The following is a 25,095-nucleotide window of genomic DNA, read 5'->3' on the forward strand; positions in this document are numbered from 1 at the left end:
TTGCGGCCCTGGGAAAAATCAATAAGATGCAGTGAGTCAAACTCAGCTTGAATCCCGTAAGTAATTAGGATTACCAGGCTAGAAGCCGAAGAAACAGGCAGCATGTGTGCCTTGGGCTGCGAGGGACCATTTTGTGGGTGTATGGTACACAGCTTTGTTGATGCAAATAAAAAGAACAGCTCTTTAAATTGGTTTTCAGGCAGGATGGCAATAGGGAACAGTAACAACCTGATTTGCTTAGAAAGAAGAAAATCTCACAAGGGTAATTTAGCATGCTGAAGCCCTGATGGGAGCAGGATAGGGACCGCACAGGTGAATCAATGTTTGTGTTTGATGCCGCGTCTGTTACCAGCCCCTCGCTCCCGAGCCTGGACTCCTCAAGCACCACACATTCTGGAGCTCGTCCCTGGCAGTAAATAACCTAACTCGATTTTTCACTACTATGAGTTAAGTCTGTGGTCAAAATTACAAAGGGGAGAAAAGACACCCCTTCCCATAACCTTAGTAGAGCTCCCCAGAAAATAAGAAACAATTAGATTTTTTTTTTTTTCTTTAAAGAACAACTCGTACCTTGATTGACTGCAATTTTCGCAAGCTCAAGTAACTCGGCAAAAGGCAGCGGCTGCCTGCAGGAACGCTTGAATTGGCTCCGCGCAGGCAGGAACATCCCTGGGACAGCAGCGGGGCGAGCCGTGCCCCCCGCCAGCCCCCCTCCCCATGCCGGCCGAGCCCCCAGAGCCCTGCCCGCTCCCAGGGTCTCTGTGCAACGCAGGGCTCCCGCTACCCCCCCTCCGCGCCCAGCCAGCTCCGCAAACGGCTTTCCCGCGGATTAACGGGGCGGTGGGGAGCAGTGGGGGGCCCACGGGGGGTCGGGGGGGGCTGAGCAACCTCCGGCCGGCTGCTCCCGCGGGGGAGGGAAAGTTGCGTTCCACCCACCTAGAAGCATTTTGGATCCGGCTGCCTCGCCTCGGCGCTGCCGGTGCCTCCCGCTCGCCCGGCTGGGCTGCGGGCAGGGGAGGGCAGGGCGGGGCGGGGCGGGGCGGGGCGGGGCAGAGCAGGGCGGGGCAGGGCGGGGCGCGCCCGCCGCCCCCGCGCACCCCGCAATTACCCGCCGAAAGCCGGCGGGCGGTGCGAGCCCCGGAGCGCGGAGGCGAAAAGCAGCCGGAGGTGCCGGGTATTAACATGGCAATGGGGGGGGATTGGGGGGGACACCGGCTCCCCCCCGGCGCAGCACCAGCGCCCTTTTCTTGCCGAGCCTGGCTCGGAGCGAGCACCGGGGCTGCCAAAGCAAAGCGGCTTTAAGCGGGGACGAGGGGGCCCGCAACAACCGGCTTCGTCTGCACCCCCGGGATCGCTCCCCGAGCGCCCAGGACCCCCCCTCCAAGGGAGCTGTTTTGGGGTGGCCGTGGTGGAGCAGGCACCTGCTGAGATGCCCCGCACGGGGTCTGCTCAGGGAGGGGAGACAGCCGCGGCAGCCACCCTCCCACCTGATCCCCTCTGGGAAAGGCTCCCCAAAATCTCCCTGTGAGCGAGACGCAGGCTGAGCCCACCATCCCTCTGAACTGCGTGAGCCTCACTTGCCTGGGAAGCCGAGCACATCCCGCACACACCGGCATGCATCCCCCCTCCAGTCACCAGCGCGTCCCTCGGCTTTCGGGGTTCACAACAGAGACGCTGGCCCGAGAGCAGCAGCATGAACTCATCCCTTTTTCCACTATCCCCACAAGAGAGGTCCGAACCTCCCAGCCAGCCCCGGAGCATCCATCAGATGCCAGACAACCTGCACAGGCAGTGCGGCCCCACGGGGAAAGGGGGCACCTGCATGTCCCTGCCCGGCTCAGCCCCGGCCCTGAGCGCTGGAAACATGCAGGATTCGATCCAGGCGCAGCATCACCTTGTGGGGTGACATGGGTGGATGCGGACAGCCTGCCCCAGGTGGGGGGGCTCACCCCAGCCCCCCGTGATTGGGGTTTTGCACATGCCCTGGAAGCCAAGGTTTGCTGCCCTCCCCATTGTTTTTGTCAGCAAAGGCTGAGGCAGTTGGACTCCCTGATGGCAGCACATTCTCTGGGCTCAGTTTTGGCCTCCAGAGCTTCTCGGGAGGGGAGGTTCACAACCTGATTGCATGGTGCCTTTTAAAGAGGGAAATTATGAAGAACCTCTGCTTGTGAAAAGAGGAAATTATCATCTCTCCCCCCCCAAAGGGAGACGAGAACAGAGAGGGATTTAAATACTTCCCTCAAGTCAAACAATTCAAAGAGTTGGACAGGAACCCCTCTCTGCCAGCCACAAGCAGAGGAAAAACAACGATGTCAACCATGAGATGCCAAATTCCCTTCCCAGGTGCTGCAGCCAGACCAGGCACTTTGGGGGTAAATTCTAGCATTTTTGTGCTCTGAAAAGCACCCAAAGCCATCAGGGCCCCCTGCACACCTCCTCCCAACACTCACCCATGCTTGGCTGGCACCGGGACAGCACCGGTAAAGCCCCAAGCAGGGCCGATGCACTGGGCACACGTGCCCCCTGCACAGGATATTGCTTTCGGGGTTGTTAGCAGCAGCAGTAAGTTTAGCCTGGGCACTCGCTAATCTAGGATTGACAGCTGGGCCCGCGCCGCCTGTTACCAGCCTCCCGGCAGGCTATTTAAACCTGGTATTAATTTGTTTAATGTCATCAGCAGTTTGGTGTTACTGCAAGTGACCGTCAAGCAGAGGGGAGCATGGAGGTGTAAAGACCGGGAGGAGCCAGGGGCTGAAAACAATCTGGGGGCTGCTCTCCTTTCCTCTGGGACGACCATAAGCCACGGGCAAGTTTGGCATCTCCCACCCTCCAGCCCCACTGGCAAGGACTGGCTGGACCGACGTACAGCCCTGAACCCCACGCTCCATCCACCCTCACCCCCAGCCCTGACCAGCCCCTTGAGTTCTGCACAGCAATTTCATCAACAAACAATCTCCCCGCTCCGGCCGGTGCTGAGTTTATCCCAGTCGTGCAGGCAGGTCCCAGCTGGCATCACCGCAGCTGAAGGGGGTCGAGCCAGCGTGACATGGAGCGGTGGGAGAGGAACGGCAGCGTGGGACGGTGCGTTTTATGGCCGAGCCTTTGAGGCCAGCTGGAGCTGGGGCTAATTGCAGGTGCTGATTACAGACCCCTGCCATTAACGCCTCCTGCCCTCCCCTGCCCAGCCGCAGCGGATCACTGGAATTTCCCAGCGACGCAGCGTGGGTCCGGCCGGTGCATAACTTGCTATATTTGTACGTGGACCCCAGTGCTGGCACACGGCAGCAGCACAAACCCTCCCACCGGGCCCAGACCCACGTCACCCTCCTGGGGGCATCACCAGCTACCCTGCACCCTGGGGAGCAAAGCCCACGGCCGCTTCTTCCCACAATGTCCTCTGCGGGACAAAGCTGCTGCCGCCGAGCATCTTCACCGGAGCCTGCAGCTGCGAAGGGCGCCCGGGGGCCGTAACGACTGGCTTTACCATCCCTGTGTAACACTGTGGGAGGCACTAAAAAAAATAAATATCAAAGCCCACAGGCATCATTGCGTCAGCTGGTACACACCTCCCGCAGTCACTACTTTTCGACACAGGTCGTTAACCAAACTCAGGGCCCTGACGGCAGAGCGTTAGGAGAGAGCTGTGATGAAACCAGAGGTTCTTCTGCAAAGAGGCAAGACTGCCTGCCCCGGCATGGCCGCAGCCCCCCAGCAGTCCTCAGCCTGCAGCTCATTGCGCGCGTCCTGGGAGAGGCAAATCCCAAACATGTAGTCAGAGGGGGAGTGTTCACCTACACCCGCCGTAGAGCCAGGCTTGCTCGGGCAAGTCTGCTCAAGCTGTGCCTGCAGCCCAGGCGGCAGCAGCTCAAAGGGAAAGGGAGGGCAGGGAGATGGGAAGGGTGCTTGGGAAGCAGAACGGGTCTGGCTGCGGCCCATCAGGCTCAGTTTGCGCATGGGCTGACCCTAACACTGCAGATTCACTGGGCTCTTTGTGAGGACAGACTCCAGGAACAATAGAGTGATTACTCTGAAACCTACTGAGGGCAGTGTTAAACTCCTTGCTGGCTAAGACATGACCAGAACAGGCTCTCCCCAGCCTTAGACTCCAAAAGCAGCCTGGCAAATAGTGACCAGAATGGGGCAATGAACACGTCAACAAACAAGAAGGGAGACAGAGGGATGAAAAAACAGCAGGAAAGCAACCCCCGCCCAGGTCTGCAGAGCCTTCCAGAGCCTTTCTGGCTGACTTTGTTCACTGAGGATTTAGGGTATAATTTGGGGGTGAAAGATGCCAGATAGGATCAAGACCGATACACCTGGAGGACGCGTATCAGTTTTCTTCTGCTCTGTAACCTGAGCCCCATCAGAAGCAGAAGGCTCAGGCGTGGAGCAGCGTTTCATCCCCGCCAGGCCAGGAAGGCGGGCGCTGACCTTTCCTGCTCCTGAGTTTGCTCAGGATTAAGATAACATATTTTAAGGGCTGAATCCTCCCCCCGGGGGGGTTCCCACACAAAGAGGATGGGGTTTGCAGCTTGCGTTCCTCCCCCCGCCTCGGTAAACAGGGACCCGGTCAAACCGTCAAGTCCGCAGGCAGATGCCCACCCCAAACAGATCAGGGCATCCTGATTTTTTAATTAATTCTTCCTGAAGATTTCTGCTTTTACACACCTAAAAAGAGCAAAGTAAACCAGGGGAGCTAACGCTGCATTTGTCTGTGTGGAGGGGTGACCCGTGGTGCTGGCTGGCCGTCCCCGGGGGGGGACGCAGACCCCTGCCAGCAGCCCATGTGCCACCGGAGACTGTGGCCGGGGGGAGCTGGGGTTTAACCTCAATTTTCCTCACGAAGGGAAGGTCTGGTCTCATCGTGTTGCTGAGAACCAGGATAACAGCCAAACGCCTCAGCTTTTCTTCTCTGTTCTACTTTAATCTTCGCTGTTTCAGGAGCGGAGAACAATATTGCCCTTTCATTAATCCCAGCTCCTGCACAAGGTCTCAGCTTTAAGCCGTGATAGAAACTACTCCATTAAGGGCCTTTTTGTTGCAGGGCAAGGCGTTAAAACATTATTTCCCCTTCATTTTAGTACAGATCCACCTCAAAAAAGCAGCTTAAAATTGCTTAAATGCGTATGCTCAAAATTCTCATGCTTTAACAACGAGCCATGATAACTGCTGCCCGGGTGTCACCGCGGAGGACAGCCACCGCGTCCCCAGGTCTGGGGACGTTAAATAGGGGCTGCTCCATCCATCGTCACCCTCCAAGGGGACGGGGCTCCGGCATGCCCGAGGCCGGACACCCACAAGGAGCCCCAAGGACGAACAACTGCTTGAACACAGGAACCGCCGCGGGCAGGGATGCGGGAAGAGAGCCAGGGCTGCGCTCGCGGCTCCCGCGTTAATCATCTTTCACAGGGAGATGTCTAATTACAAAGGCATCCAGGACAGGTCTGCAAATAGGGTGGAGAAACTGGATGACCTAAAAATATTTAATTATCAGGAAAAGGGATGGAAATTACACCTGTAAATAGTTGCAGAGAGAGAGAGTGTAATATTTTCCATCTAATTTAGGAGGGCCCTCCTGGAAGAAACAGGGCAGAGGATTTCACCCGCAACCACACTTTAACGTACGAAGAAACCCTTCACACGCTGCCGAGCCCCGGGCACGCATGCACAGATCACAAACCCGGTGCTTTGTTTGAAATCCGGAGCTTGCCCAGCGCTGCTGGGAAGGACGCCTGGAGCCCACCCCAGCGTGAAGGCACTCGGGTCTGCCAGCGTGGAGCCCACCCGGCACCTGACCTCCGATAAGTGGCATCAACAGCAGCGCAACAGCTTGGAAATATTTGGAAGAGGTTTTGTGACATGAGGGGTACTAAATGGGAGCAGCTTGCGGAGCCACGTGAAATCCCACACCTTCCGACAGCCGCCGGCGGCCCCCGGGCTGCGACCCCCACAGCCAGGCGCCGCGGTCATCGGCACATCTGCCGCCGTTCCCCCCGTCGCCGGGTCTCCGGCCCCAGCCCGCCCGGCACGGCCGACGCCGGAGGCAGAGCCTCGGCAGCTCCGGCCACGCAGCATCCGACGTGGCCCAGCATTGTTATCCCCTTCCCGTGGCCAAGGGCTGCCGTACCCGGGGCAGCTGCCTTCCTCCTCATCCTCCTCGCTGGAGGGTGAAAAGCGTTTGCCGTGCCAGTTCCCCCCGGCCCTGTGCAGATTTGCAGGGGGGTGTCACAGGGCTCCTGAGCCCCCTCATCGGCTCAGCTGGGGGTTGGCGTGGCAACCAGCTACCCAAAATCTTCTCGATGTTTAATTAGCCAGGGGGTGACGCCGGCTCTGGTCTCGTCCGCAAGGTCCCCACTCAGCTCCGTGCCCCTCGGGGGGCTCCTGAGGACCTGGCAGGGGCTGGGGAGCACATCCAGCTGCGCGGCAGCACCGCGGGGACGGGCACGCGCGCCAGTGCCACGGCACAGAGCACGCCAAGGCGCTCCCGCTGACACGGCAACGGTGAAATAAATGAAACGATTACTCATAAATCTACGGCCGTAGAAAATATCAAAGGTGAACTGGAGCAGCATTGTGTGCGAGGTTTCAAAAAGCAGCAACAACTCGGAGGCAAGAAAAAGGGAGGAAACCTGATTTAAGGCAATCACGCAACGACTGCAGTTAAACACAGTCCTGCTCCAAAACTGCCTCTCATGCACTAAAAGCAGAGAGGTGGCTGCTGCCCCGGGAGGAAAGGCCACCAGTCCTTGTGCCGGAGGGACGCACACCGGTCACTCACGGCCAACCCACCCGGCATGCGTGGGCTTTGCACCGATCTGTTCCCAGCGATATCAGCTGTCCCACGGCAGCAACCGGGGCTCGGCGAGACGGCAGGACCCCGGCAGCGGTGCGGTGGAGCAACGTCCCACTGTGTCGCACGGCCACAGAGCATCACGAACCTCGGTCCCTCACACAGCCAAAATGCGGGTGCAGCCGTCGGGGTCAGGCTGAGGTAGCCGGCACCCCGCCGCGGCTCAGCCCCCCAGCTCCTCGCTCCCCTCCCCGGCACAGACCCAACCTCCGGGGCTCGGGCTGTCGCCATTTCTCAAATGGCCAGAATCCGGTTTTCTCCCTCCGCGCAACCGCGCCGTGACACCGTGGGGTTATAAAAAGGAGAGATCACTCTGGGAAAGATGGCATAAAGCATGACGAGGGAAGATCATCTCTTCATAGAAAATTTTATATTGCTTACGACTTACTGTCTGTGAACATAAAACAGTTTAACCAGCCGACCCTAAATCACAGTGACAGCTTTACACTACCCACAAACCTTTGCTCGCCCTTATCCAGCTCAGTCCTACCTACCTCCCCTCCCCATTTGCCTTTTTTTTTTTTTTTTAATGCATGCTCGCTCCCCCCCTTTTCTCTGGGAGAGCAGCACACGCGTGTGCACACACATGCAGGGAAGCGGCCGAGGCACAGCGGGCACCGAGAGGGGCCCGTGGCCGGAGGCCGGGAGGGACGAGCTGCGTTCCCAGCCTCGCTGTTCATCGAGACCCCAGACAAGGCACTTCCCCACCGCTGTCACCCCACCCTGGTGTCCCCCTCCCCAAGCCCGTTCAGCCCCGATGCTCTTTGGGACGGCGCCTCGGCGCAGGGCGGCTGCGCGGCCCTCGCACGCACAGCCCGGTGCGACCCGTTTTATCCGTCACGTCTAATCCCCGATGACAGCAGCCGGCGCGGGAGCGGGAGGGAGCGCGATGCTTCGCCTCTCCTCCCACGCCGGAGCAGGACAGCGGCCGCCCCCCATCCCCGGGGAACGGCTGAGCCCCCCCCACGGTCGCGTCCCCCCGGGGCCACCGAGGTCCCACGCGTCCTCACCTCTCCGTGGGGATGTCGAAGGAGCAAAAGGCACCCTCGTGGCAGGGCGCTGGCTGGCAGAGCGAGGCTGTGCAGCAGCACCCGAGAGCTGGGGGAGGCACAGAGGAGCCCCCTCCAGCAGGATGCGGCCACAGGAGCCGGGAGCTCCCGGAGCACCCCCGGCACAGACCCGGCACCTCGCCCCCCGCTCGAAGCTGCTGCTGGAGCCCTCCCTGGGAAAGGCCCTGCCAGGCTGGGTGCTCTCTCGGGATGGGGATCAGCAGCCGCTAACAAGCCGAGACACTCTCCTGGTTAGCTTCTGCTTTTTTCCATTTTTCCCCCCACTTAAAATAAATCCCAGGCTTTCCTCTTCCAAATCTGCTGAGCTGATGCTACATGGGAAACTGTGAAATATTCCATGGCTGCATGTTCCCCGTTGCTCTTAATCCACTTCCAATTAAGATCACGTGTGACGCATGCCTGAGCTAAGTGGCCATAAAACGCTATTGTTGCAACTTGATAGCAAACCAAATGGAAGAAAATTACAGCAAAATCCAAGATTAAGGATAGCTGGCTCACAAAATACAGTGCTTAAAAATAACATGAGGCAATTCCCTCCTGATTTCGGGAAAAATCGCCACTGCCAGCAGCATCCTCTGTACACAGCACAGCTCAGCCTCTGCCTCCCTGGCTCTGCTGGCAACACATCTCGGCAGCGTGCCGTGCAGAGGACAGCCCTGCCCGGCTGCTGCTGCTCCCCTTACCGCTCCGATTGCCACAACCCTGCCGCGACCCCACGTCCACAGCACCCGCGCACGGTCCCACTGGGCACATACCAAACCTCCCCGGAAAGTTCAGCCAAGGGCCAGAGCCCCCCGGGCACCCCAAGCTGTGATTTAAGCCGATGGCTTCCCCAAAACCCATCCCGAGCAGCTCATCCCAGCCCATCCCTGGCATCAGCAGCTCCCGCAGTGGAACGAGCCAGGCACACGGGAACGCTGCACTGGCTGCTGCATCTTCCTGGGACTCAAAGGAAATAAACCCCTTTATCCCAGTTGCCAGAAATGATGGCAGCCTTTTGATGAGGGTGATTTTAAGAGAAGGAAAGGGAGGGGGAAAGCAGCACTAGAAATTTGGCTAGCACGTTATCAGAGGAGGAATCAGCCGCACAGCCAAGCACAGGACCAGGTGTTCGGATCAAAGCTCTCCGCTCCCCCCGTGATGCCCCATCCTCGGAGGATGAAGACAGCCCGCACCCTCCCCCAGAGAAGCACCTCACGAAGGTCAGACCCATCTCACACCCGGGAGACCATTTGGGGGCTGGTGCGGGGCCAAAAGCCAGTCTCCAATATTTGTGTGCAGCCAGCAGTTGCTGCCGGGGTCTCCCCTTCAAAATGACCCCATCCCTCCCACCACCTATTCCCTCACCCCAACGTTTGCACCCTCCTCACCCTCTGCCATGACACATCTCATCCCCTCAGACATGGGTCCAGTTCCCGTGAGACCCCCCCCCCCGTTTCCCCTCAATGCACTGAGAAACCGCAGCTCGCTCCGCTCCCCTCCCAAACACCCCCATGGTTGCTGACCCCCACAGCCCAGGCACCAGGGTGCCAGCCCACCCAAAGATTATACTTGATATATATTATCATAGCTTGTTATCTTTTGGCTTGGTCTCTTTTTTATTTTTTTTTTTTATTATTTTTATTTTTTTTCAAGGCAAACCTCTCCCACAGATGCAGCCACAGCATCCACCCCGGCCCCCCACTGCAGCGGGGCTCTGACCTCCTCCTCGCTCTGAGCATCACACACACAACAGCCTGCGCCAGGCTGCACTTGCACAAGGCAAAGCCCAGTAGCTTCTCTGCGTCATTTTTTGGCCGAGAGTTTAAATTCTAAGGATCTTTTTAGAATAAGTGTGTCAGGGAAAAAAAAAAAAAAAATCCCTGAATCCCCTGGCCAGAAATCAGGGTGCAGAGCAGAGGGGCAGTGCCCTGATAGGGAAAGCACTACATCAGGAAAATCCTTCTAACAAAAGTTAACAGCTAATCAACTTTTTTTTTTATTTGAAGTTACCGACTCAATAAAATCAGAGATTAATTATGATACAGTTATTAATCCATGATAAGCTGAATAGCTAGGCTTTTCAGAGGGAGAGCAAGTTAATGGGGTATTTTCAGAGGATTTAAAAAGGGAGCAGTTTTCTCCAGATTAATGGGCTGGCACAAGGCTGATGTGCCAAGAGGAGGGTTTGGGCTCCCACAGAATCTCTCACGTGGAGCTCAGAGGCCCTTTTCCCCCACGTGAAATGGCTTTTTTCGGTATAACAGGAGCATTTAGTGGACTGGAGCTTTTCTGCCAATTCCCGGTGATGGGGGTCAGTCTCTCCCCTTCTCAGCCCTCGGCAGCTGGGCTGGGGCAGGGCGGCTGCTCCCCCCCAGCTCTGCACAGCACCCAACCCTGCCGGGGCTCGCTGCCACCGGGAGCCTCGAGGAACATCCCCACACCCTAATGGGGAAGGGAGAAGCCTGGGAATAAGCAGAGGGAAGGAAAACGTACAATTACACAACTGCGCTTCTTCAAACAACACCTGATCCCAGCAAACATCTTTAAGACATGAAAAAACGCTAAATTTCCCCCACTGAGATTCCAGGTTATTCAAATCTGATCTGAAAAGCTATTTTTAATCATCTTTGCTCGCAGCTGAAGGGAGCAGCCGAGGCCAACCGAGCAGGAGGACTCCGTATGCTTGTCCTTCGCTAAATTTACAGAAGCTTAAAATATGAACCCCGCTACCATTTGGCCACGAGGTTATCGATCCACAGACGGGTAGATGCAGCGTCTGTCACAGCTGAATATTAAAGACCCTTTAACGCACAGGCTGGGCACGGATCTGCTGTTAGGAAGTTCAGGAGAGCCTGATGCGCTGCATCGACATCCCCAGGAGGTACGTGGCCAGTTACCGGCTGGGGTCGAGCGGGAGCAGTCCCCCACCCAGCCCCTGCGAGACCCACGCCTGTCCTTCCCCACTCACCCACTGCTCCTTTATGTTCCCAACTGCTCCCCCCCCGCCAGTATCTATAACTAATCTTGTCAGCAGACATCAGGCTCAGGGGCCGTGCCAGGCGAGGGAGCGCTGTGAACGCAGCTCCTGGCCCAGCCGGACCCTTGGCTTTCCTTGTCAAATTTCTCCAAAAAGTCCCAAAAGCAGGAAAGCAGCAAACCACTGCAGGAATTAAGGAGGAAGCCAGAAAAGCCAACTTTCCCCCCCCGCAGCATCGCTGGTGCAGCTCCCGGCAGGCTGCCAAGGCTGGTCACGGACGGGGGCTCCCGGCAGCACGGCCGGAGGAGCTGGGCACATTCCCACCGCGCCTGCCCGGGCTTCGAGGACATCCTGGCCCAGCCGGCGACACGGCCATTGCACCCCGATTAGTCCCCAATTAGACTCTAATCCTGCATGTTTGCATATTGTTTAAATCAATACATTGGATTTTATTGCAGACAAAGCGCCACTGAGCATCGCCCTGTTTATTAAAGACAGTTAAAGGATTCCGTGCATAACACGAAATTGAAAAAAAAATTAGACTGGCACCCATTTTCTTGGTAATTAACAGCTGAAGAGCTCTGACAGCAGAGAGCAGCAGGGGGAAGGCAGAAGGAAACAGTCGCTGCAGCTGACCTCCGAGATGCCGGAGCACACAGAGCGGGATCCCACTGCAGGATCCCGCAGCCACCACGCACCAGCCAGACTGTTCACGGTCAGACCCACCAGCTCTGCTCCCACTGCTGCTCTCCACGCCAGGGCACTGTTTTCCCAGGCGATCTTCCAGGTCGTTTTCAGGACTCGTCTACCGGCAGGGTTATCCCAGCCCAGCAGAGAGCGCGGCTGTGAACCTGCACTCCTTGGTCAGCACAACAGGCTGCGGGGACCCTCCATTTGCTGGCCGAGAACAGCTCACCCAGGCCACTGACAGCCTGGGTGATGCCCAGGGACACGAGGCTTTGTTCAGCAGCGCAAGCACCCCTGGGATCCTTCTGGGGGTCTCCCGCAGTTTAACACCACAGCCCATTGCTTTCATCTGGATAAACCAGCCCTCACACGCCGCAGCCCCGTGCTTGTGATGGAGGAGCCATTCGAGGGGAGCAGGTTCCCCCCCCGGCACCCAGAAGCAGCCCTGCCTGCTGCCAAAATCTGGGGTTCGGCTGGCACCCCCCTGCAACGCAAGATAACTCCCACCGGCAGCCGCCAGCCCCTCCGCGGCTCCCGGAGCGGCGCAGACTCCCGTGGGGTCCCCACGTCCCCTCCTGGGGGCCCAGCCCCTCCGCTGCAGACCCAGCGATGCTGAAGCTGTCACACCGATTTCTCTGCTCATCTCAAGCCTTTCTGCTCTGCAAACGCGCACAGACAGACATTTCAGCGGCTAATTGGGGAAACCGGGACCTTTCCCTTCGCAAGAAGCCGTTATTTCCGTGCAGCGCTGCTGAGCGGGTGGGGACGGCAGCACAGGGAGATCCAGTGCGAGGGCTGGGGGACAGCACTGGGCAGCCCCCGAGAGGGGCTGGGTATGTAATGCCATGGAGGCACGTGGAAGGGAGGAAAAAGAGCTTGCGACATGTATTGGGACCAGCGCCCAGCTGGTTCCGCGTGTTTTGGCTCAATCCTGCCCACCCAGCCTCAGCACTGGGTTTGGGGGAGCAGACCGGCAGCCCCCAGGGCTGGGAAAGGTCGTTCGAGTGGGCTCGGGGCTCGCACAGACCCTCCTGGCATGGGAGATGCCTGGACAGGGTGTCCTTCCCACCACCCCCCAGCACCCACCACCCTCGGCCAAGGTGGGGTATGAGCTGCTGTCAGCTCGGATCTGCCCGGGAAGCTGGGAGACTCCTGCTACAAAGGAGAACGCTTCCCTGCCACGCTTCAGCGAGATGCGAGCTGACAGGGCCTGGGGACGCCGGCTCCGGCAGCGGGGGAGCATGAGCTGCTCTTTACATCCTGTGACTTTTTTGGGACACTGGTGGAAGGGCCTTTTTTGGGAGCAGTGGACAGCAGGGGAGCAAATTCCTGAAGTGCTCCAGCTCAGCCCATCCTGCGATGGGCAGCCCCGGAGATCATCCAGGAGGAAAAAGGGAAGGCAGCAAACCCTTGTCCCTACCCTCACCCAGCAGTTTGGACTGGCACAAAAGCAGCGCTGGAGGCTGTGCCCGCAGCCACTGCTCCCTGTTTTGGGGTAGCGCGGCTTTTTCTGCTCATTTGGCACCAGAACTGGGGGGTCTGGCTCCTGGCTGCGGGAGCACAAGGACACCAAGAGCAACCTGAGCTCACTTGAGCACCACTGAAAATCGCAGGCAGCAATTAAATCACTCTTGACCCAGTTGAATTTGAACTGGCATCTGCAACACGAAGACATCTTTCATCTGTGGACATCCCGTATCTAATTGTCGCCTGCACTGCAATTCGTCGTGAGACAACAGAAATCTATGATTTGCCTTGCAAGAAAATGCCTAATGAACAATAATTTGTTTTTAAGTTGGGGGTCTTTCTGGCATAGAGCTAATAAATTGTAATGATACTGATTAACACATCTGTTTGCCAGCTAAGCTCCTCCACAGCTTTGCTCCATGAAATGCAAGCGATTACAGCCTTTGCAGAAATAGCTGATCAGAGAAGCCAGAGGGGAAACAGGGAAGATGGAGCAGCATCTGTGAAAGCTGCCTTTGATGTAGCTGTAGATGTCAGTGCGAGACAGAGATTCCAGCTCAGAGGAATATCCCATCTTTGTCTAACTCAATTATTTCATTTAATTCATTGTCTTTAAAAACTCTCCCTCTCCTCCCAAGGCTCCCCCAGTGCTGACACATTATCAGACACCCGCCTCAGCCTGCCCTCTCAGTGGGTTGTGCTGGGCTGAGCCCATCGCCAGAGCGGGCAGCTTGGCCAGGAGCTGCCCAAGAAGGGGCGACTGCTCCTGTGACCACAGGCAGGTGCATTTTCTCTGCACCCAAATGTGCTGGTTTGGCTGGTGAAGGGCTCCAAGAGGAGTGTGATGGGGCAGGGCCCCCCAAGCACCAGGCTTAGCCCAAGCTATCATCATCTCTGCCCAGCCCTGCCTGCACGCTGCAGCCCAGGCAGGAGCACAGACCAGGAGCTTTTCCAGCACTTGTCGTTAGCTCACTTGGGCAAGGCAGAAAAGACTGGTCCGCTTTTCTCAGCAGCGGTGGACGACTGGGTTTGGGGAGGGATCAGCCCCTCTCCCAGCACAGGTGACGTGGGGCTGGGTGGCACCGAGCACCCACAGTGCCAGCGGCACGACCAGCGCAGAGGGGACACGGGCATCACATCAACCGGTTCCCAGCCCTCATTTGTGATTTGCGGCCGCGTGCCTCCCTCCGGGCTCACGCCTCAGGAGGCTGGGAAAAGTTGCCCACGACAAAGCTGGAAATGACATTTTTAACCAAAAGCATGGGGGAGAAGGTCAGCTCCAGACGAGCGGAGCAGGCTGCGGTGGGAGCAGCGTCCTGCACAGGCACCGGTTCCCCACCGCCACGGAGGGGGGGAGGAGGGTTGGGGAGGCGAGGGGAGCAGATGCCGTCTGCAATTTCCCCACATAAGCAAATTGCAGTCCTGCGCAAGCAGAAGCCAATTTCACCTTGAACGCCAGAGCAAAGCCTGCGCAAGGCTGACAGCGCAGCAAAGCCCCAAGGGCTGCGACTGTCTGCTGGAGCCCTGGACGCTGGCGGAGGTCAGGGACGATGCAGAAGTACAAAGAGCATACTTGCACGCTCCGAGATTCTTTGGCTCGATAGGAAATGCATCCCTGGACAGCCTCCCATCGAGCCACAACTGGGTCCGGTGGGAGAATCTGGAAGCTACAGGCTAGAATTTATGAGCCCTGCTCCCATTAAAATAGCAGGCAATATTTCCATCTGTCAGTAAACGATGATAAACAGACCAGCTCCTTTGCATATCCTAGGCCTTGCTCAAACAAAACCACCACCAGGGAGGGCAGGATTTGGCATACAGATGACCATTGCCATGCTAGGAATTTATGGCTCCAGCCTGCCCCGTCTCTAGCAAGTGCAGAAGCAGGTATTTATACAGACTGATCCACAGAGGTCTGCCAAGGCCAGGGCAGCGTAGCCAGGGCCCTGGCACCGACCGCAGCACCCAGTTACCCACCCTCTTGGTTTGCTGGGGATGAGCATCCTCCTGACCCGGCTGTGAGCCAGGTCCCATCAGCACTTTCCTGCCTTTGAAGTCCAGTGCTCAGCAGGATGGAAAGTGCTGGAGGGGAACACGGGTCCAGATTCTCACCCAGGACCTCCCCACCCCACAGATGTGCCAGAAGCCACCAGTGAGCACAGCAGCGAAGGCACGAGCACTGAGGATAGCCACCCAGTACGCAGAGAGCATCGTCTGTGTGTGGGACACGGTGCCATGATCACCCATCCCGCTAACTGGGGCTGGGACGGCCAGACGCAGCAGGTTTTACCACCCTGCAACCCGCTCCTGCTTCGCTGTTTGCAAAAGCATTGCAGATTTGTTTGCCAACAGATGTTGCCAGCTTCAGATGTTATTAAACAAACATTTCCTCACAAAACTGGGACTAGACTCCAACCCCTTACTGCTCCTCAGCAGAGCAGCCCCTTGCAGGACGGCACGCCGTGGGCCGCAGAAGGGCAGCCGGGGGGCACAGTGCTGGGCAACGAGGGACTGGCATCGAACATGCGGTTTTACAGGATTCCGGCACATTCCCGCCCTTTCCCCTTCCCCTCAACTTCTCATCACCCTCACACCAGATAAAGGCATCAATTAGCTACAAAGTGCTTTGGAGACCTCAGCTCATTAATCCGGCTTGTAATTAGTCTGTAAGGAAAGGAGGTCAGTTGCCAAGTCGGCTGCCCAATGCAGCTGAAAGGGGGCTGCACCAGGACCCCCTGCGACCGCTGGTCCCTGCGGAGCAGCCGCAGGGTGCACAGCCAGTGACACCCTCCTCGAATGGCAGCAGGGTCCTGGGGAAAGCACTGGCCTCAGGCTGGGAATACTGGGCTCCGGGCACTGCCCTGGGCACACGTGTCTGCACCAGGAAGAACAAATTCCCTTGGTTTGCTGCTTAATGCAACGCAAACCCTCGCAGCCGAAAGGCTCAGGCAGAGCCGGTCAATCGTTGTTGCAGGGTGACATTTGTGGGCACGTTTCCCTGCTTTTATGCAGGAGAAAATCTGCAGCAGTCAGCTGTACGGGCCCAGGCCAGGTAAATGCCAACAGATGGCACAGAGGGCAAGCGAGTCCTTGCCCCCGCACGAGCTCCAGCCCTGCGGCACAGCACCTGCCGTGTGCCAGCATCCCCGCTGCGGCTGACGGGCGAGGGGCCGGGACCACCCTCCCACCCAGACCCCGGGGACAAGCGCCAGCCCTTCTTGTATGCTGAAAGTGCCCCCAGAGAACTGAGGAGGGGGGCTTAGAGGAGACTGCCGTCACCAAGGTGACATTTGGAAAAAAAACCAGGCAGGAAAGCGGAGACTTGGTTAGTCAGGCTCAGCATGATGGGATCACCTCGTTGCTCTTCAGAAGAGGCTTTGTCCAGCCACCAGCAGACATGCTCCTTCCTCGTGCTGCAGCCTGACTAGTTAATACACGGCTCTGCACTGCCTGGACTTGCTAACAACGTGGAGTGGATGTCAAGCCTGCCTGGAGGGATGACGCCAGGCTGCTCTCTTGCCAGTCGTAACACAACAGAGGTGTTTTACAATAACTTGGCAATTAACGGGAGCTCCACCGCCAAAAAGAGAAACCATCCCCAACTCACAGCAGCCTCAGACCACTACACCCCCAGCACGGCATTACATGGATGACCAGCAAGTAGAAGAGGCCACTGCGCACGTCACCCCCAGGAGTTCAGATACAGGTGCTTCAGGGCATCCCACAAAAGATACCTTCGCCTACTAATGCTGCAACGCCCGAGGTCCCGTGCACTCAGCCCATCACCTAAACACTTCGCGAAACAAAACCATGGACCCTAAAACATCATGTCAAGGGCAAACACGGAGCTGTCTTGGCTGCCACTTCTGCTAAGTGGTTTTTTTTGATAAACATGGGTCTCTAAACAGAAAACAAGACCCACCCTTGTTGCAAAGCTGGTGCTCCCTTCTCACTGGAACAGATCGACCCTGTTAAACACAGACTCCAGATGGCACAGCTTGTCTGGTTTGTTGTAGGGCCCATCAAGTGTCAGTGTCACAGCAGACAATATCCCAGTGCTCGCTGGTAGCCCAGTGAGCTAACGGCAGGCAACAGATCCCCTTGTACAAGGGACTCGGGGCAGTGACCTCCCCTGTGCAAACACACCACAGAAGCCCTCCCCGGGCAGCCTCTCCTGGGGCTGCAGGACAGAAGCAAGATCCCCCACCACAAGCCAGCACAATGAGACCATTTGCCAAGGACGTTACGTGTCAGAGGGCCAGTGGAATCCAAGGCAGCTACATACTGCCAGAATATCTGAGCACAGAACACAGCAGGTTAACAGGGGTTGCCAGTGCAGAGCACCCCAACAAAAAAATGGAGATGAAGTTTCAGGAGATCATAGCTTCCAACAAAACCTCCAGCCATATTTGAAAGCGTCACTTGAGAGCTTTTAACCCTCAGCACCAAAATCTAAGCAGTATTTTGAGACAACAGCAGCCAAACTCAGCAGAGTTACAGGACGCGTGCACAGCAGGAGGCTGGAGGGACAGGGTCAGGATGGCACCTGGAAAGCAGGTAGCCGGTAACCCAGAAGCCGGCAGCCACTCCACCCTTGGATGCGCTCATCCCAGCTGCACAAGTCACCTACAGAAACCCAAGAAGATGCTCACAGAGACACAGAGTACCAGCAACCATACTTCCACATGGACGGGACCCACACGCATCCATCCATCCGGCGCAGCAGCGCAGGCTCTCAGGCCCCAAAACCACTTGAGGACCGGCAGTGACAGCGGGCTGGGGAAGCCCCTGGAGTTCAGGCAGACAAGCGAGTGACAGATGCCGAGGACAGCACAGCGTTCCCGAACATCCCACAACTCCAGCACACCAAGCCCAGCGGAGTAGCTGTCCCAGAGCAAGGGCAGCCTTTGGGCAACCTTGACTTGATGGATGGGCTCCTACCTTGGGCTGCCGGCATCTTCCCCTTGTTGAGCTGCTTGAGGCGCTTCTGGTGGGACTTGCCGTTGTAGTGGATCTGCGCCTGCGCGGCCGAGTTGAGCTGGATGTTGCAGACCTCGCAGAGTGTGAAGGACTGGTGCTTCTTCTCCCGCTTCATGCGCTGCTCGGGCTGGCTTAGTGGGCAGCTGGCCGCCTCCACCAGCCGCACCCCGCTCTCGGGGTTGTGGGATGGGCTCAGGGGCCGCTTCATGCCTGCGGGAGGAAGGACAGACCTGCCGTGAGGACAGAGGGATGGGAACAAGTGGCCGAGTGAGGCAGGAAAATCAAGCACAGGTCCCATGCCTGTGGGGTGCCCAGACTTCCTGAGCAAGAACAGCAGCATTTACATCTCTGCAAGGAGTTGCATTAGGCAAGATCAGTGGCATTCCTAAGAGGTTAGTGCTGGAGCAGGGAATAACACACTTCTTCCAAGTTTCTAGCACCAAACGACACTCCTCGTGTCAGTTAAAGTCTTTCTGTTCACTCCTGGACAGCACCGTAGGTTGGCCGAGGGAAGAGCTGGGATGGTAACCAACTCTCTGCAGGCAAGAAATTCAACTGGTTGGACTCGTGCGCTGCTCTGGTGTCCTGCAGCCCATCCCTGCCACAGCAGGAGGAGGACCGGCACCGGTACCTCAAGCCACGAGCACTTTCTAGCCCATGTTAAGTGGGTGCCTGTCCTGAACGCAGGGTTCTGCAGGAGCAACTCGCATTGGGAGCTCAAGTCCCAGACCCACACAGGGCCACCAGGTGGAAGAGCTGCCCATGGAGGGGTTGGGGACGGCCGTCCTGCAGCCTTCACCGCACAGACACACAGTCCCCACTGCCCGACCCCGAACTGGGAGCTGGTGGGACATCCAGAACTGAGCCTTGGAGAGGCGCAAAGGTCACCCGAGCCCTGCGATCCAGTTACCACCTTGGAGCTGGCAGCTGCCAGTTACAAATACACACAGGCACGCGGTGCCGAGACACCCCAAGGGGCCAAGACCGGGGGACCGGGGTGTCTGTGGGTGGCCAGACAGGCTGCAAAGGTGCACTGCAGAGATGCCCTTGGCATCCTCAGGAAGGGCTGTGCAGACACTGCTCGGGGGTTCACCGGTGCCCTCCTCGGACGTTAGGGACCAGACCAGGGGCTTTGGTTTATGCAACAAGCAGCCTGAAGCACCACGGCCATCCCTGCCTGACTTGGTGCAGCACCATCCTGGGAAACCTCACCCAGCAGCCCCAGCCACTGCTCCTGATGGTGGGAAGCCCCGCACACCCCCTCGGACACGGCTTGCGTTCCCCAGTCCCGCACCCACCTCCGCGCCCGTGTTTTTGCTGCGGGAGGTGACGGGCCGAGCTCCCCCAGACTCCCCTCTGGGACAAATCACATAATTCCTCTCCAGAGACGACCCATCGCAACTTGAGCGCCCCAAGAATTGCCCCCAGCTCCCCAGCAGCCAGCCGGGGGTGCTCTGGGACCCCGGCGGGGGTGGGTTGGGGGGGGGGCTGCCCTCCCCCGCAGCACCCCGACCCTCCCGGGGGAGGAAGGTCTCGGTGCGCTGGCAGCAGCCGGGCACAGCTCGGCCCCGGGAGCCGGGCGGGGGGGGGCCGGGGGGTCTCCGGGCGCTGCAGCCCCGGCCGCGGCCCCGCGGGGGCGCAGAGGCTGCGAGCGGCGGGCCCGAGCCGCGGGAGCCGGCGGCTCTGCGGGCACCGGGCTGGGGCAGCCGCGGGTACCCCCCACCCGCCCCGGCGTGGGTGGGTGGATGGGTGCGCTCCCACCCACCCACCCACCCACCCGTGCGGCGAACGCCCCGGTCCTCAGCGGGTTTTGGCGTTTTCAGGGCGCCGGACCCGCCTGGCTCTTTCCAGCTCCCCGAGGTGACAGCGAGCATCTCCCTTCGGAGCTCTCGTCAGCAAAAAGCAACGGCAGGTTTTTCCACGGGCTGTTAACGGAGCCGGAGGCGAAAGCCAGGACCTGCGGGGATGGGGGCGACCCGGGCTGCGGCAGCAGAGCCAGCCCGGTGTCACCCCGGGGGACGTCACCACCCCGCGCCCACCGCGGCGTTTGTCACCATCTCCTGAAGGAGTTAATGTCATTTTTGCTCAGGGAGGGGGTCTGCGTGGGGGGGTGGACCAGGACCCGCACAACGTGCTCCAGCCTTGCAGCCAGCTGTGCAGCGGGCAGAAGGTGGGACCGACCACCAACGGTCCCTTCCAGCCTAAATTACTCCATGATTAGCCAAAAATGTTAACAGTAAGATCCTTAAACTCCTGCTTCACCGGTTAAAATAGTAAGGAGCATAACTAAAAGGAGATTTACATTAAATATAAGTAAATCTACTTTTGGGCAGAAGGATTTAGGAGCCTGAAGTTCGCATGCAGCCCTCTGGTACCTATTAACCCTGGACTCTCTCTAGAGGCCTCAGGATTTTTCCTGAGGCTCCAGCTTCACATTTCAATGAAAATGAAAGAAAATGCATAGCCCTTGTGCTTGAGACAACTGAAACAAGCATGGCCCAGCACTGAAAGGCTCAAAAACTCCCTAAGTTGTATTTACAAAAACCAGCTAATGTTTTTCAGATGAAATCTCCTGGACTTGGCACGCTCGGGGCTGGCACAGCAGCAGGACAGAGCCACCCCACACCGAGAGCGAAGACCTCGGCAGCAGAGCTGCCCCATCCAACTGAACCGCGTCATTTGTGGTCATTCCCCAAAACTCACAGCAATCAATGCCTGATTGCACTCAGATGGGCAGGGAGCCCCGCAGCACCACAGGGAGAGGGCCTTTACCAGAATAACCATTAGCAGAGCAGCCGGAAAGCAGATCTGGGAGACGATCAGCATCGGGAATGTGAAACGGGGCCTTGGGGATGCAGCAGGACACACAGAGCACTGGTGGGGACACGCCAGCAGAGGCAGGTCCCCGGGTGCCCTTGGCATCCTCCCTCTCCCTGGGTATTTTTAATGCAATTACATCCCAGGACGCAGAGCTAAAATTGGAACATTATGTGGACAAAGTATCCCAAAAGTCTCCCTCATCTTAAAAAAAGGAACTGCTGTTGCTTTGATTAGGCAGAGGCTCCCTGTCCCAGCTCTCATTGCAGTGTTTAAAAGGTCTGTCCTAATTGCGTGCACGCTTGTCTCATTCACTTAATTTCTGCTGCCCCTGTTCTGCTTCTCAGGTGTCAGGACCATAAATTTGATGATTCTTGGCTGGGACAGGTCACTGCACATGTAAGGACCAGCAGCTCCCTGACTGACAGCTACTTTGGGGCAGATTTTGCCTTTGCAGCAAAGCATTGAGGATCTTTTGGGGGGCTGTTACCCCCTTTCACAGGAGGGAAACCGAGGCACAGTGACAGTGAAATGACACCCCACACATGCCCAAGGTGACTCGGGGGCTCTGAGCCAAACCCAGCACCAAGCACAGGGTCAACGCATCCCGGCTCCACTGCCCGATCCCCCCCCGGGGCCAAAGCCACCAAGCTTTTGTCTTCTCCTTGGAGGACCATGAGCAACCTCATCTTTTGGGTGGTCTTCCCAAGGGGTCCAGTGCTCCACTGGGATGGGGGGTGTTCACTCACCCACCTCTGCCCAGATTTCGCTTGGCTGATCAGCACCAACGACACCTCCCCAGGCCCATGAGCCCCCCCCCCCCCCCCCCATCTGCACTTTTTGGTGCCCTTTGCTCGGAACCGCCGAGGGCTGTGCCGACCCCGCTGCCGGGCAAGCGGGGCCAAAGGCTCCTGCAGGGTGTGAAAAGCTCCCTGACAGATGTCCAAATCTCTCTGAAATAAAAGAAGGTCAGAGCAGCTTGGGTGTCACTGCAGCAGTGAGTGCTGCGTCAAAGTGTCCATCCTCCCACCACGTGGCATTTCCAGGACACGCTGCCCACCCAGCATGGCAAGCCCCCGGTCCCCCACTGGGATGCTGGTCCTCACCCCGGTCCCCAAGCCCTGCACACCCTGTGACACACACAGCCCCAGCCCAGGACTGCAGCACTGCAATCTGAGTCCGAGGGAGATTTCCCCCTCTAGCCCTCGGTGCTTTTATTGTTTGCAATCACTTGGAATAACAAATTGATTCTGGGATTGCCATCCCCTCATCCCCTGTCGCTCCCAGCAGCCGGACTGGTCTCCCCAGCCGAGCGGCACAGCAGGCTGCCAGGCAGGTGGGTTTGCACAGCGAGTTCGTAATTTTAAGGTCAGTTTTATATACTCCTGTACAGTAGCCCATAACCTCAGGTCTCTCCCTCTCTTTTTTAATAGCACCATAAACATGTTGCAAAAGGCTGTAAAGCGCTGACAAATGTTAGAAAGAATTTTAAATCCAGGCATTAAATATCTGAAATAAGAAACACTCTGGTTTATAGAGGGTGCACGACGGCAGAGCTCGCCTCCTTTCCAGAGAGCATCCATGCAGGTGGAAGGGAAGTGACGGAGCGAGGGTCTGCCAGGTGAGGACATGCCTCTTCATCTGCTCCAGGACCTTTGCAGCCACTGTTCCCCCTGACCACCCCAGTTCAGCCCCCCACGGACCACCCTTCCCCACCAACAGTGATTTCTCCTCCCAGGAGCCAGGCCAGATGCATTTGCACCAGGGGCCTGGGCAGCAGGAGTCTGTCCCAATGCTGGCACTGGCCCCAGGGACGCTGCATCCCTGGGCTCCAGGGTAACCCTTCAGCTGATGCCACAGCCCAAATTAATTTCAGCCCCTGGAAAACCCTGACTGGTCCCCTGAGCACCTGGGGCCTGGCCTTGGCACACACACAGCAGTGAGATCCCATTTCCCAAGACCCCGGCACCTCCAGGCTTCCTCTGCAGGAACCGGGCTTGCCCTGCGGTCCCCTCCGCAGGGGACATCCCCGTAGCTGCTCTGCGCAGTCAGCAGCTGAGTTTCTGAAGCAGCCTCATGCTGGGACATCCTTTACTTCAGCTCCTAAACGCAAACCAAACTCTTTAGCAACTATAACTTCCCACGCAGGCTGTGGGCACCGGAGGGCGGCTCCGTGCCGACATGCACCTGCAGCTGCCCACGCACCCCGCGAGCACAGGGATGCAGCATCCCTCACCTCTGCGGCCGGGGAGGGTCAAGTCTCAGTGAGCCCCTGGGCTGTGCCGATGGACCAAACAGTGCCCTGTGCCACAGTTGGCCACCTTCTGCTCGGCGGCTCTGCCAGGAACTTGCAGGCGGCAGCAACCCCCAACGCCGGCAGGGAGGAGCGAGGAGGATTAGCGGAGGCGATGCCAGCAGACATCTGCAGCGTGCTGACACATTTACGCACCCTCAGCCTGCAAAGGAGGAGCTGGAGCTCAGGGCACATGGCAGAGATCTTGCAGCCACCCACCCTCCATGCTGGGCCCCCCCAGACCTCAAAACAGCTGCTTTTTAGCAGGGGGAATAGGCTTGCACCCAGAAAAGCAGCTACCTGGGCATGAGCTAAGTCACCGGGACAGTGAGGTTCTGGCCAAACTACAAAATCCTGATGAGAGAGCAGGTTCGATGCACATTGGGTCCTTCACCTCAATTCTGAAACTCTGGATAACCTGAGGACAGACACAGCGAGGCCGTTCCAGGGTGCAGGGAACGCAGTTAAACACAGCCCGGCCAGAGGTTTCCATGTTGATGCAGCCCAAGCATCTGCCCAGGGATGTTCTCCCAGTCCTACCCTGGCAGGGACCCCTGGGCTCCCTCCTGCCATCAGCACAGATTTGTGTCCCACAGGTCTTTTATTGGGCCTGAACACAACGGACCCAACACATGGGGCCAGAACCTCCACCAGTAAAACTGCCTTCGCCACAGAGCTGAAATGGCATCAGAATTGCTAATCTGGAGGTCTGTCCCATTCAGTAATGTGAAATCAGGGAAACTACCACCTGAACCTAAAGTTTGGATGAACTTGCTAAGAGAGCAAGAAATCTAAAAAAAAAAAAAACAAAAAAAACCAAACCGATTTGACTTCACATGATTCCATAACAGTGAATCCGCTTTCCTTATCTCTGGTTAAGTGCTCATAACAGTAAATAAAAGCAACAGAAGTATAAGAATTAGTATGAAAGTCACCACCAACAGCTGTCACAAAACTCACTTAAACACCCCAAGCAATGACCTTATTTGCAGTGGCCCTGTTTGCATTTGCAAGGATCCACAGGAAAGCCAGAGAATACCACAAACCCTTACCCGAGCACAGCTCAAATCACTGCATCTCATTGCTGGCTCAGTTTGCTCTTTTCTACTGGAATTTGCTGTTAGAGCTGACAGTGCGTCCCCATTAAAATTGTCTTGAGTGCACAAATTAGCCAATAGTTCCCATGCTTGGAGGTGTAAATCTCAACAGAGGGGCAGTTCGAGTCTTGGAGCAGCTCCGTGATCCCATCACTGCCGCGCACAGAGGCCAGGCAGGTATTTGCACCGGAGCCCTGGCTGCGTCCACCCTCTAGAGCCCCCAGGGAGCCCCAGACCCCCACCCCGGGGCACAGGGGAGCCTGGCTGACCAAGGCAGCCGCACCGTCCTGCCTTTGCACAGGCAATTGCACACCCTCACTGCTGGCACGGGCGATTTCCAGTCCACCCACCCATTTGGGTTCCAGGCAAAGCGATGCTGAAGAGGCAGCGCCTGGTCCCCCAGCCCAGCGCTGGCAGGCCCTTACCTGATCGCCGGCAAAGGGAGCACCGAGCCCTGCCCTTCGCAGCCACCGAGCCGGCTGCTGCCCGTGTGCCGCAGCCGTCAGGGCACAGCAGACACCCCTACGCCCGGAGAGTTTCCGACCCTTGTCTCATATTTCAAGGAGCACTTCAAATGCGGTTCGATCGCCACCAAGTCAGCCCTCATCAGCAGCCTCCAGACGAGAGCCGGGGCGAGCACGAGCTGGGTGCCTGCAGCTCAGCAAGTTTCCAAAAAGCCCCGAGCGTCACGCGGGGGAGCGGGCGCCAGCTGGCAGGAGGCTGCACTGGAGGAGCTACCTTGTGCCAAGAGCGGGCGAATGCACCTGACATCAGCTCTGTTGGTGAACAGGGAGACGGGGGCACTCCCCAGGCTGCCTCTAAGGTCGGACCCAGAAAATTCCCTGTGTGGCTTCATAAAGAGGCACCAGCCACGG

At 57.8% G+C, this 25,095-nt stretch overlaps 1 protein-coding gene across 2 annotated transcripts in view; it reads right to left on the reverse strand.

Annotated features, from left to right (window-relative positions):
• The window catches only part of ZNF385C (zinc finger protein 385C), a 61,734-nt gene extending 36,895 nt beyond the window's left edge, over positions 1-24,839 (reverse strand). For both annotated transcript variants that reach the window (XM_075036568.1, XM_075036566.1), the window contains exons 1-2: positions 24,646-24,839; positions 17,975-18,223 (exon numbers count right to left, since the gene is read on the reverse strand). In XM_075036568.1, coding sequence (XP_074892669.1) covers positions 17,975-18,221 — 247 coding nt within the window. In that variant the 5' untranslated portion in view covers positions 18,222-18,223; positions 24,646-24,839. The remainder of the gene's footprint in view (positions 1-17,974; positions 18,224-24,645) is intronic.
• Positions 24,840-25,095: the final 256 nt, after the last annotated feature.

Source organism: Buteo buteo, chromosome 9 (genome assembly GCF_964188355.1).
Source record: "Buteo buteo chromosome 9, bButBut1.hap1.1, whole genome shotgun sequence".
NCBI classification, from domain to species: Eukaryota; Metazoa; Chordata; class Aves; order Accipitriformes; family Accipitridae; genus Buteo; species Buteo buteo.